The sequence below is a fragment of the Ruditapes philippinarum genome, unplaced genomic scaffold (assembly GCF_026571515.1).
Source record: "Ruditapes philippinarum isolate M1 unplaced genomic scaffold, ASM2657151v2 ctg983_1_1_1_1, whole genome shotgun sequence".
Lineage (NCBI taxonomy): Eukaryota > Metazoa > Mollusca > Bivalvia > Venerida > Veneridae > Ruditapes > Ruditapes philippinarum.
Window position 1 is genome coordinate 129,409 of NW_026855502.1, and position 12,809 is coordinate 142,217.

General features: G+C 34.8%; 2 protein-coding genes across 2 annotated transcripts in view; both read right to left on the reverse strand.

Annotated features, from left to right (window-relative positions):
* LOC132743563 (structural maintenance of chromosomes protein 2-like) overlaps nucleotides 1–8,334 on the reverse strand; it is a 96,259-nt gene extending 87,925 nt beyond the window's left edge. The window contains exon 1 of the mRNA XM_060732092.1: nucleotides 7,890–8,334. Within this exon, the coding sequence (XP_060588075.1) occupies nucleotides 7,890–8,291 (402 nt within the window). The 5' untranslated portion in view covers nucleotides 8,292–8,334. The remainder of the gene's footprint in view (nucleotides 1–7,889) is intronic.
* Nucleotides 8,291–12,809, reverse strand: part of LOC132743564 (uncharacterized) — a 111,937-nt gene continuing 107,418 nt past the window's right edge. The window contains exon 8 of the mRNA XM_060732093.1: nucleotides 8,291–8,333. Coding sequence (XP_060588076.1) covers nucleotides 8,291–8,333 — 43 coding nt within the window. The remainder of the gene's footprint in view (nucleotides 8,334–12,809) is intronic.

A 12,809-nucleotide genomic window follows, 5' to 3' on the forward strand; every position in this document is an offset into this window, starting at 1 on the left:
GGCATTGATGAAAGTAATGCAGATTTGTTATATACCCCTTTTACGTCCGCAGTAATTAGAACGGTAGAATGTAAACTATCCCAAATTGTTTATACTGTATTTAGTTATACAGGTTTTGTTTTTCACAAAATGCAGGGAATAAAACCCAAAGAGTACGATATATAAAGAACATCACAATGCACTTCTTGTGTTTGAGATATAATAACTAACAAAGTTTAAAAAGTCCATACTTAGAAAAATATAACAATGTAAAACATTCTATGGAAAAAGTACAAAAAGAAAATCAATACAAAATTATGCAAAATTTAGCCAAATCCTTTCGTTTGTTTGTTCTTGAAGGTCAAAGTCTTAATGTGAGTCAAAGTTCAAGTTAAATATTTTCAAAGATTTTGTCAATAGAGCTTTTTCACAGATATATATAAACAATATATATGTATTTAGCTCCATGAAATCATTAAGACAATCAATTTAGAAAATAAAAAAAGAAATTTTAAACGTCAATGCCATCAAGAACCAAATCATGACTGTCCAAACATCTCGGATTGTTTCAAGACTGCAGTAATATTTCGGATTATTTTATGACGACAGTCAAAACTCGGACTAATTCATGGTGGCAGTAGAAAATTGGATTATCTCATGACAGCAGTAAAAGCCCTCATAGTTTAATTGCGGAATTAAAAGGTAGGATGTTTTGATGACGGCAGTAAAATACCCGATTGTTTCATGACGGCAGTAAAAGCTTGGATTATCAAATGACGGAATTAAAAGCTCAGGAGTTTCAAAACTGCAGTTATGTCTCAGAGATTATAAATGATTGCAGTAATATCCTGGATTGTTTCATGATTGCAGTATTATCTCGTATAATTTTATGTATGCAGTAAAATTTCGGAATATTTCATTATTAAAGTAATATCTCGATTTTTTTCATGTATGCAGTACTATCTCGGATTTTTATGTAAGCAGTTATATCTCGGATTATTTCATGACTGTAATTATATCGCAGATTATTTCATCACGGCAGTAATATCTTGGATTATTGCATGACTGCAGTATTATCTCAGATTGTTTCATGACGGCAGTTTTATTTCGGATTGAGTCTTGACTGCAGTATTATCTCCGATGATTTTATGACTTCAATATTATTTTAGAGTGTTTTTTGACTGCAGTATCATCTCTGATTCTTTCATGAAAGCAATTATATCTCGATTTTTTATGACTGCAGTAATATCATTCGGATTATATCATCATTATCTGCAGTAAAAAAAATTTGGACTTTTCAAGTAGGAGTATATCTGGACTGTTTCTTTACTGCAGTAATATTTCGGATTGTTTTCATGGCGGAAGTAATATAAGACTATTTGATGATTCAGTACTATCCCGGGATTGTTTCATAACTCATTTCTCTGTCGGATTGTTTCTGGGACCATAACATTATCTCAGATTGTTTAAAATGACAGCAGCGATATCTCGGATAATTTCATGACGGCAGTTTAATCTGGAATTGTTTCATGACGCAGTAATATCTCGGATTGTTTCTTGACTGCTGCAGTAATATCTCGGATTTTTTCTTGACTGCTGCAGTAATATCTCGGATTGTTTCTTGACTGCTGCAGTAATATCTCGGATTGTTTCTTGACTGCTGCAGTAATATATCGGATTGTTTCATGACTGCAGTAATATCTCGGATTGTTTCTTGACTGCTGCAGTAATATCTCGGATTGTTTCTTGACTGCAGTAATATCTCGGATTGTTTCTTGACTGCAGTAATATCTCGGATTTTTTCTTGACTGCTGCAGTAATATCTCGGATTGTGTCTTGACTGCTGCAGTAATATCTCGGATTGTTTCTTGACTGCAGTAATATCTCGGATTGTTTCTTGACTGCTGCAGTAATATATCGGATTGTTTCATGACTGCAGTTATTTCTCGGATTGTTTCTTGACTGCTGCAGTTATGTCTCGGATTGTTTCTTGACTGCTGCAGTTATATCTCAGATTGTTTCTTCACTGCTGCAGTAATATCTCGGATTGATTCTTGACTGCAGCAGTATTATCTCGGATTATTTTTGAATGCTGCAGTTATATCTCGGATTGTTTCTTGACTACTGCAGTAATATCTCGGATTGTTTTTGACTGCTGCAGTAATATCTCGGATAGTTTCTTGACTGCTGCAGTAATATCTCGGATTGTTTCTTGACTGCTGGAGTTATATCTCGGATTGTTTCTTGACTGCTGCAGTTATATCTCGGATTGTTTCTTGACTGCTGCAGTAATATCTCGGATCGTTTCTTGACTGCTGCAGTAATATCTCGGATTGTTTCTTGACTGCTGCAGTAATATCTCGGATTGTTTCTTAAATGCTGCAGTAATATCTCGGATTGTTTCATGACTGCTGCAGTTATATCTCGGATTGTTTCTTGACTGCTGCAGTAATATCTCGGATTGTTTCTTGACTGCTAGAGTTATAATTATCTCGGATTGTTTCTTGACTGCTGCAGTTATATCTCGGATAGTTTCTTGACTGCTGAAGTAATATCTTGTATTGTTTCTTGACTGCTGCAGTAATATCTCGGATTGTTTCTTAACTGCTGCAGTAATATCTCGGATTGTTTCTTAACTGCTGCAGTAATATCTCGGATTGTTTCTTGACTTCTGCAGTAATAACTCGGATTGTTTCTTAACTGCTGCAGTAATATCTCGGATTGTTTCTTGACTGCTGCAGTAATATCTCGGATTGTTTCATGACGCAGTAATATCTCGGATTGTTTCATGACTGCTTCAGTTATATCTCAGATTGTTTCTTGACTGCTGCAGTAATATCTCGGATTGTTTCTTGACTGCTGCAATAATATCTCGGATTGTTTCTTGACTGCTGCAGTTATATCTCGGATTGTTTCTTGACAGCAGTAATATCTCTTATTGTTTCTTGACTGCAGTTATATCTCGGATTGTTTCTTGACTGCTGCAATAATATCTCGGATTGTTTCTTGACTGCTGCAGTTATATCTCGGATTGTTTCTTGACGATAGCATTATCTCGGATTGTTTAACGACAGCAGCGATATCTCGTATAATTTCATGACGGCAGTTTAATATGTGATTACTTCATGACTGCTGCAGTAATATCTCGGATTGTTTCTTCACTGCAGTAATATTTCGGATTGTTTCTTGACTGCAGTAATATCTCGGATTGTTTCTTGACTGCTGCAGTTATATCTCGGATTGTTTCTTGACTGCTGCAGTAATATCTCGGATTGTTCCTCGGATTGTTTCTTGACTGCTGCAGTAATATCTCGGATTGTTTCTTCACTGCAGTAATATATCGGATTGTTTCTTGACTGCACTTATATCTCGGATTGTTTCATGACTGCTGCAGTAATATCTCAGATTATTTCTTCACTGCTGCAGTAATATCTCGGATTGTTTCTTGACTGCTGCAGTAATATCTCGGATTGCTTCCTGACTGCTGCAGTTATATCTCGGATTGTTTCTTGACTGCAGTAATATCTCGGATTGCTTCTTGACTGCTGCAGTAATATCTCGGATTGTTTCTTGACTGCTGCAGTAATATCTCGGATTGTTTCTTGACTGCTGCAGTTATATCTCGGATTGTTTCTTGACTGCAGTAATATTTCGGATTGCTTCTTGACTGTTGCAGTAATTTCTCGGATTGTTTCATGACGCAGTAATATCTCGGATTGCTTCTTGACTGATGCAGTAATTTCTCGGATTGTTTCATGACGCAGTAATATCTCGGATTGCTTCTTGACTGCTGCAGTTATATCTCGGATTGTTTCTTGACTGCTGCAGTAATATCTCGGATTGTTTCATGACGCAGTAATATCTCGGATTGTTTCTTGACTGCTGCAGTTATATCTCGGATTGTTTCTTGACTGCAGTAATATCTCGGATTGCTTCTTGACTGCTGCAGTAATATCTCGGATTGTTTCTTGACTGCTGCAGTAATATCTCGGATTGCTTATTGACTGCTGAAGTTATATCTCGGATTGCTTCTTGATTGTTGCAGTTATATCTCGAATTGTTTCTTGACTGCTGCAGTAATATCTCGGATTGTTTCATGACGCAGTAATATCTCGGATTGTTTCTTGACTGCTAAAGTTATATCTCGGATTGTTTCTTGATTGCTGCAGTTATAACTCGGATTGTTTCTTGACTGCTGCAGTAATATCTCGGATTGTTTCTTGACTGCTGCAGTAATATCTCGGATTGTTTCTCGACTGCTGCAGTAATATCTCGGATAGTTTTTTGACTGCTGCTGTATTATCTCGGATTGTTTCTTGACTGCAGTAATATCTCGGATTGTTTCTTGACTGCTGCAGTAATATCTCGGATTGTTTCTTGACTGCTGCCAGTATTATATCGGATTGTTTCTTCACTGCAGTAATATCTCGGATTGTTTCCTGACTGCTGCAGTAATATCTCGGATTGTTTCTTGACTGGTGCAGTAATATGTCGGATTGTTTCATGACGCAGTAATATCTCGGATTGTTTCTTGACTGCTGCAGTTATATCTCAGATTGTTTCTTGACTGCTGCAGTAATATCTCGGATTGTTTCTTGACTGCTGCAGTTATATCTCGGATTGTTTCTTGACAGCAGTAATATCTCGGATTGTTTCTTGACTGCAGTTATATCTCGGATTGTTTCTTGACTGCTGCAATAAAATCTCGGATTGTTTCTTGACTGCTGCAGTTATATCTCGGATTGTTTCTTGACGCTAGTATTATCTCGAATTGTTTAATGACAGCAGCGATATCTCGTATAATTTCATGACGGCAGTTTAATCTGTGATTATTTCTTGACTGCTGCAGTAATATCTCGGATTGTCTCTTGACTGCAGTAATATCTCGGATTGTTTCTTGGCTGCAGTAATATCTCGGATTGTTTTTTGACTGCTGCAGTTATATCTCGGATTGTTTCTTGACTGCTGCAGTAATAACTCGGACTGTTCCTCGGATTGTTTCTTGACTGCTGCAGTAATATCTCGGATTGTTTCTTCACTGCAGTAATATCTCGGATTGTTTCTTGACTGCAGTTATATCTCGGATTGTTTCTTGACTGCAGTTATATCTCGGATTGCTTCTTGACTGCAGCAGTAATATCTCGGATTGTTTCTTAACTGCTGCGGTAATATCTCGGATTGCTTCTTGACTGCTGCAGTAATATCTCGGTTTGTTTTTCACTGCTGCAGTTATATCTCGGATTGTTTCTTGACTGCAGTTATATCTCGGATTGCTTCTTGACTGCAGTAATATCTCGGATTGTTTCTTGACTGCTGCAGTAATATCTCGGATTGCTTCTTGACTGCTGAAGTTATATCTCGGATTGCTTCTTGACTGCTGCAGTTATATCTCGGATTGTTTCTTGACTGCTGCAGTAATATCTCGGATTGTTTCATGACGCAGTAATATCTCGGATTGTTTCTTGACTGATGCAGTTATATCTCGGATTGTTTCTTGACTGCAGTAATATCTCGGATTGCTTCTTGACTGCTGCAGTAATATCTCAGATTGTTTCTTGACTGCTGCAGTAATATCTCGGATTGCTTCTTGACTGATGCAGTAATTTCTCGGATTGTTTCATGACGCAGTAATATCTCGGATTGTTTCTTGACTGCTGCAGTTATATCTCGGATTGTTTCTTGACTGCTGCAGTAATATCTCGGACTGTTCCTCGGATTGTTTCTTGACTGCTGCGGTAATATCTCGGATTGTTTCTTCACTGCAGTAATATCTCGGATTGTTTCTTGACTGCCGTTATATCTCGGATTGTTTCATGACTGCTGCACTAATATCTCAGATTGTTTCTTCACTGCTGCAGTAATATCTCGGATTGTTTCTTGACTGCTGCAGTTATATCTCGGATTGTTTCTTGACTGCAGTAATATCTCGGATTGCTTCTTGACTGCTGCAGTAATATCTCTGATTGTTTCTTGACTGCTGCAGTAATATCTCGGATTGCTTCTTGCCTGCTGAAGTTATATCTTCGGATTGCTTCTTGACTGCTGCAGTTATATCTCGTATTGTTTCTTGACTGCTGCAGTAATATCTCGGATTGTTTCATGACGCAGTAATATCTCGGATTGTTTCTTGACTGCTGCAGTTATATCACGGATTGTTTCTTGACTGCAGTAATATCTCGGATTGCTTCTTGATTGCTGCAGTAATATCTCAGATTGTTTCTTGACTGCTGCAGTAATATCTCGGATTGCTTCTTGACTGCTGCAGTAATATCTCGGATTGTTTCATGACGCAGTAATATCTCGGATTGTTTCATGACGCAGTAATATCTCGGATTGTTTCTTGACTGCTGCAGTAATATCTCGGATTGTTTCTTGACGGCAGTATTTTTTGGCGGCAGTATTATCTCTATTAATTTTATGACGGCTGTATTATCCCGGATTGGATTTTGGTGGCAGAATAATCTCTGATTATTTTATGACGGCAGCATTATTTCGGATTGTTTCTTGGCGGCAGTTTTGATTCAGATTCTTTTATGACAGCAGTTTAATCTTTGATTATTTTTATGAAAGTAGTAATATCTTACTCTATTTGATGATAGTAATAGCACCTTGTATCATATCGTGATTTGTTATTTCAAGACATGAATAAAAGCCCGGAATTTTTCATGGCAATAATGATTAAATTTGTCATCGGAAATGTCGGATAAAAATGTTAAAAGTATTCATGTTAACGGTAGTATATCATCTTTGACTTTTTCATGTTGGCAGTATTATCTCTGATTGTTTTTTACTTGGAATGTTTCATGGCTGCAGTATTATCTCGGAATGTTTCATGGTGGCAGTTATAGCTCGCATTATTTTCTTGACAGCAGTATTATCTAGGATTGTTTATATTACGGCAGTATTATCTCGGATTGTTTCATCGAGGCAGTATTATCTCTGATTGTTCCATGACAGCAGTATTATCTTGGATTGTTTCATCGAGGCAGTATTATCTCGGACTGTTTTATGACGGCAACATTTTCTCGGATTGTTCAAGACGGCAGTATAATCTTGGATTGTTTCATTACTGCAGTATTATCTTGGATTGTTTCATCGAGGCAGTATTAGCTTGGATTATTTCATGACGGCAGTATCATTTCGGATTGTTTCTTGGTGGCAGTATTAGCTCGGATTATTTTCTTGACGGTAAAATTATCTTGAAATTTCATGAAGGCAGTATTATCTGGGATTGTGTCTTGATTGCAGCAAAATTCCCCATATTGTTTCATGACGGCAGTTTTATCTCGGATTGTTTCTAGACGACAGCATTATCGTGGGTTGTTTCATGACGGCAGTGTTATCTCGGATTGTTTCATGATGACAATTTTTTCTTGGATTGTTTCTTGACGTCAGTTTTATTTAGGATGGTTTCATGATGTCAGTTTAACCTTGGGTTATTTTTTTGAAAGCAGTAATAACTTAGCCTATTTGATGATAGCAATAATACCTTGGATAATGTCGTGATGAATTATTTCATGACACAAATAAAAGTCCAGAATTTCTCACGACAGTAATGAAATCTCGAAAAAATTGCATCGGAAATGTGGGATAATAAATTTAAAAATATTAATGTTTAAGATGTTCATGTTATAACCTTTTCAGTACGACTACAAAGCTTTCGTAAAGATATTCATCAGACCAAATAAGTTCTTGTCTAGACATTATTAAATGTTGGACTATTATAATGATGGGTTCAATTATGAAGATTAAATTGTTGTTAATTTACACTTTGGAAGAAATACAATACTTTTAAGATACGTAGACATTTATATTGTTAATGTATAAAATATTTACTTTTATTCTTTTGTATTGCTAAGGCAGGAATTTAAAATTGTCTTTCGCATTGACTTTTTTTATCATACACTTACTTTATTTCGGAAATCCTTTAATCGCCATATGTCTGCATCTATTGTTACATCAGTTGGTGCTGGTGTTGTCCGCCAGTCAAAGTTTTTATTTAATCCGAAACATTGCAGGTTTCTGAGAAGACAAATGATAAGCGTGATGTCCAAATCTGACGATGTTGGGACTTGACCACCCGCTGGAAACAATACATCATACTGGACCTGGGTTATAATGCTGTGGCTTTTCAAATGTGTTATTGTTGACTTTTCTTGATTCAAGCATGCATTGAACGTTATTCCTTGAGATGTCAGGGACTGGTCCAGTATATTTCTCAATACCAAGAGGCCACCATCAATGACTAGAATTTGTAACCGGAACAAAAATATCCGGTTGTTTGGCGTCTGTGGTTGACCTCCGGTTGCCATTATGTTTCTTCTTGATTTGTTACAACTGCGTTATAGCAACATCTGTAAATGATGAAATGTACAAGTTATTTTAGAAATTAAACAATTGCTTTAAACACATTTTTATTCATGTAGTTTTGCTTAGAATCCTAATCATAATAATATAGACAATTTCTGTTAGTTGTGAAATTGTGATTGTGTTTCTGTCAATTTATTCAGATTTAGACGTTTTTATTCTAATCCATTTTAGAAAGAATACAACTACTGTTTTTTTAAGATATAAAACCTTTTATGTGATCAATTCTAAAACAAAATCTAATGAAAGAAATTCAACGCAAATTGAATTTTTTATTGTAGTTTTAGATAATAATTACTCCCGTTGTGTTGATTGTTTTGGTAAAACAATTGTCGACGGTAACATGACAAAACATGAACTTTTCCTCGATATCTTTTATTATAAAGATAACAGTTTAGATATCCACATAAGTACTCAATATTAAAAATAAACCGTGCTAAGATTGTCTACAATAAAATTAGTTAATAGTGTATGTAAATGCAGGCATGCATACATTCGAAGTACGCTTTTTCGGTCGAAGGCTGTCAGATTTCATCTTGACTTCCGCTTAAATTAACAGTAAAGGAATGAATAAAGGCAGATTTTTTATTGGTCATTCTAACACTCATAGCTTGTTCGTTTGATACTGTAGAAAAGGTAGAGGTCTGTTCGATTGCGCGATGGCAAAAGGTGTTGGAAAAAGATATACGTCAGAATAGATATAAAAACACAGTAATGATATTTTCTAGATGTTTCTAACAGCTTTTCAATAAATATATGAAATTAAATATGACAGATCGCATTTCTGATACTTTTGCGTTCGATTTGGGCTCTCTTCTAACCTGTTCTTCGAACCGGCATAAGACGATTGAAACAAACTATCGACTAATTTACAGTTGCAAAATTCTCCGTGGAATAAGTGTACAGTATCTACTAAATCTTTGTTTTATTATCAGTCCTATTCAAATCAAATTCAATTTTGATTGAAATCAAATAATGAAAAGCAATATTGTTTAAAATCTAAGATGACAGTTAATGAGGAAAAACATTACGGGTAAAAATGAACTGAAATAAAACTATTGAGGACCAATAAAATGTTCGTTTTGCGGTTAGTATGGTTAGTAGTAGCTTATCCTATGCAAGTTAACAAGTTTGACTTCGGCCGAGTGTCTTTTTAAAGACACTTCTTGTTTGTGTTGGCATTTCAATGCAGTTTGATTCGTGCGTGACTTTCTGATTTTTATAAAGCGACCAAGACTTTCTGACATTTATTTAGCGAACAAGACTTAAAGACATTTATTCTGCGACCAAGACTTAATGACATTTATTGAGCCAACAAGACTAAATGACATTAATTTAGCAACCAAGACTTTCTGATTTTTATAAAGCGACCAAGACTTTATGACATTTATGTAGCGAACAAGACTTAAAGAGATTTATTCTGCGACCAAGACTTAATGACATTTATTAAGCCAACAAGACTAAATGACATTAATTTAGCAACCAAGACTTTCTGATTTTTTATAAAGCGACCAAGACTTTATGACATTTATTAAGCGACCAAGACTTTATGATATTTATTAAACGACCAAGACTTTATGACATTTATTTAGCGAACAAGACTTTATGACATTTATTTAGCGAACAAGACTTTGTGATATTTATCAAGCGACCAAAACTTTATAACATGTATTTAGCGACGAAGACTTTATGACATTTATTTATTTACCAAGACTTCATGACTTTAATAAGCGACTTAGACTTTTCGACATTTATTTAGCGACCAAGACTTTATGACATTTATTTAGTGACCAAGACTAAAATAGTTATTTAACGACCAAGACTTTATGACATTTATTTAGCGACCAAGACTTTATGACATTTATTTAGCGACCAAGACTTAATGATATTCATTTAGTGACCAAGACTATAATATTTATTTAACGACCAAGACTTGACGATATTTATTTATTTACCAAGACTTCATGACTTTAATAAGCGACTTAGACTTTTTGACATTTATTTAGCGACCAAGACTTAATGATATTTATTTAGTGACCAAGACTAAAATAGTTATTTAACGACCAAGACTTTGTGACATTTATTTAGCGACCAAGACTTAATGACATTTATTTATTAACGAAGACTTCATGACATTTATTTAGCTACCGAGATTTAATGATATTTATTTAGTGATCAAGACTAAAATAGTTATTTAACGACCAAGACTTTATGACATTTATTTAGCGACCAAGACTTAATGACATTTATTTATTAACGAAGACTTCATGACATTTATTTAGCTACCAAAACTTAATGATATTCATTTAGTGACCAAGACTATAATAGTTATTTAACAACCAAGACTTTATTACATCTAATTAGCGAACAAAACTTTATTACATTTATTTAGAGAACAAGACTTTGTGATATTTATCAAGCGACCAAGACTTTATGACATTTATTTATCAACCAATACTTTCTGACACTTATTTACCGACCAAGACTTTATGATATTCATTAAGTGACAAAGACTTAAAGACAATTATTTGGCGACCAAGCATTTATGACATTTATTTAGCGAAAATGACGATGCAAGGGTGCGTGAAGGATGTTGCACTTTCTCATTATCCCTCATGTACAGACTCAAACTAATCTAGGCTGAAATTTCATGTAACTTTGCTGTTTTAAATGCTTTCGGTGGGTCAGGTGTAAAGTGCTGTGTGGCAGCTGTAAAAAGTTGCCCCGTACTTCACTTCAGTGTTGTTACATTTTCTGGTCCTTTGGGACCATTGACTACAGCACTTTTAAGTGTTGAGAATTGAGTTCCGCTCAAGCCGATGTTAAGGGGCGTGAGGGATGTTGCTCTTTTCATTATCCCTCATTCACAGACTCAATCAAACCGAGTTTGTAATTTTCAAGTAATTTTGCTGTTCTTACTGCTTCCTAAGGTTCACTTTTTCCCGATATTTATTACTTTATTTTGCGACCAAGACTTCATGACATTTATTAAGCGACCAAAACTTTATTGTGTATAATATAATTATTAAAAAGGCTTGAAAAAAGAGACATAAGTCTTCAGGTAGAGCAATCTTGGTCAACTGATATCTAAACAGATTTCATCAATTATGGTAGAGGCTAATTATACAATGATACATACCAAATACGCGATGTCTAAGCATAACATTTCAAAAGTAAAGGTATTTCAAAAGGCTTAACGCAAGGCCAATAATGATTTGGATGAGTTTGCAATAAGAGATACTATATCTATGCACTAGCCTTTGTTTTAATTGAGTAAACATTTTTAATGTTTTCTCATACAATCAACTGACCCAAGGGCAAGGCCAGCTTTTATCATAGAAACATGCGCCCAATTAAAGCAAAAAGGTACCAAGCGACATTTTGGCCAAAAATGACTTTTTAACATTTTTCATTATGATTCAATGTTATCTTTAATCTGTAGAAATATCTCTGTAGTATCATGTTTATTTACAGACATATAAGGTTATGTAAAAAGGTACAATGTCAATATTTTCCCATTTAGTAATGCAAAAAGGTACCATATGTATACCAGTTTGAGCAAAAAGGTACCAAGTGTCACATAGTACCTTTTTGCATTGAATGACTCTATAAATTTTGAGCACTTATTTTAGTTATAAAAAGAGTTCCCAAAAGAGTTCCGTAATTATAATAACACTTAACTAACATATAGAAAAGAAAAGGGTTATAACACAATGGAATCGGATGAGAATGATTCTGATTTTGACTAACAATGTAAGAGATTTTGGCATAGGCATTGAGATTGATCACAGATGAAGACTTTCAAAACATGCAGTGCGATAGTTGTATCAAACATTTACTGAAAACACATAAATTTCATATTTTTATTTGCATCATTGTAGAATAAAACCAAATGACCAAATAACCAAATGATGCTTTTTGTTAATATTGTTGGGACAATAAGGTGCCAACTGCCATATAGTACCTTTTTGATATATTCGACAGCAAATGTTAAAAATCATACAATGCAAAAAGGGGCCAAGCGATCATATGGTACCTTCTTGCATTTGTCGTACAAAATATTTATAAGTGCAAAAGGGAACCATTTCCTTTAATTGATTAATTATCACTAGTTAGTAATATATAAGCTTTCCAACTTTTGAGCATGTACATTCAAATATTATCTAAACATGTGAAGTTTCTTTGCCATGTTGTAAAAAACCTGATTTGATATGGAACTTCAAATCTTTAAACGTGATTTTCTCGAAAACATGAAAATGTCACTTGGTATCTTTTTGCTTTAATGGGGCGCATGATTGGAAGACATTTTGTTAATGTAAACAAGGACTAGAATTAGTACAACGCAAAAGCAACACAATTGTTTGAGTGAACTCAAATATTCTTTCAATTAGGGGAGAAAACAACTGAACATCCATAGTGGTGGCATTTTAACCCAAGGTGCACGGATAATGAAATTTTTGTAG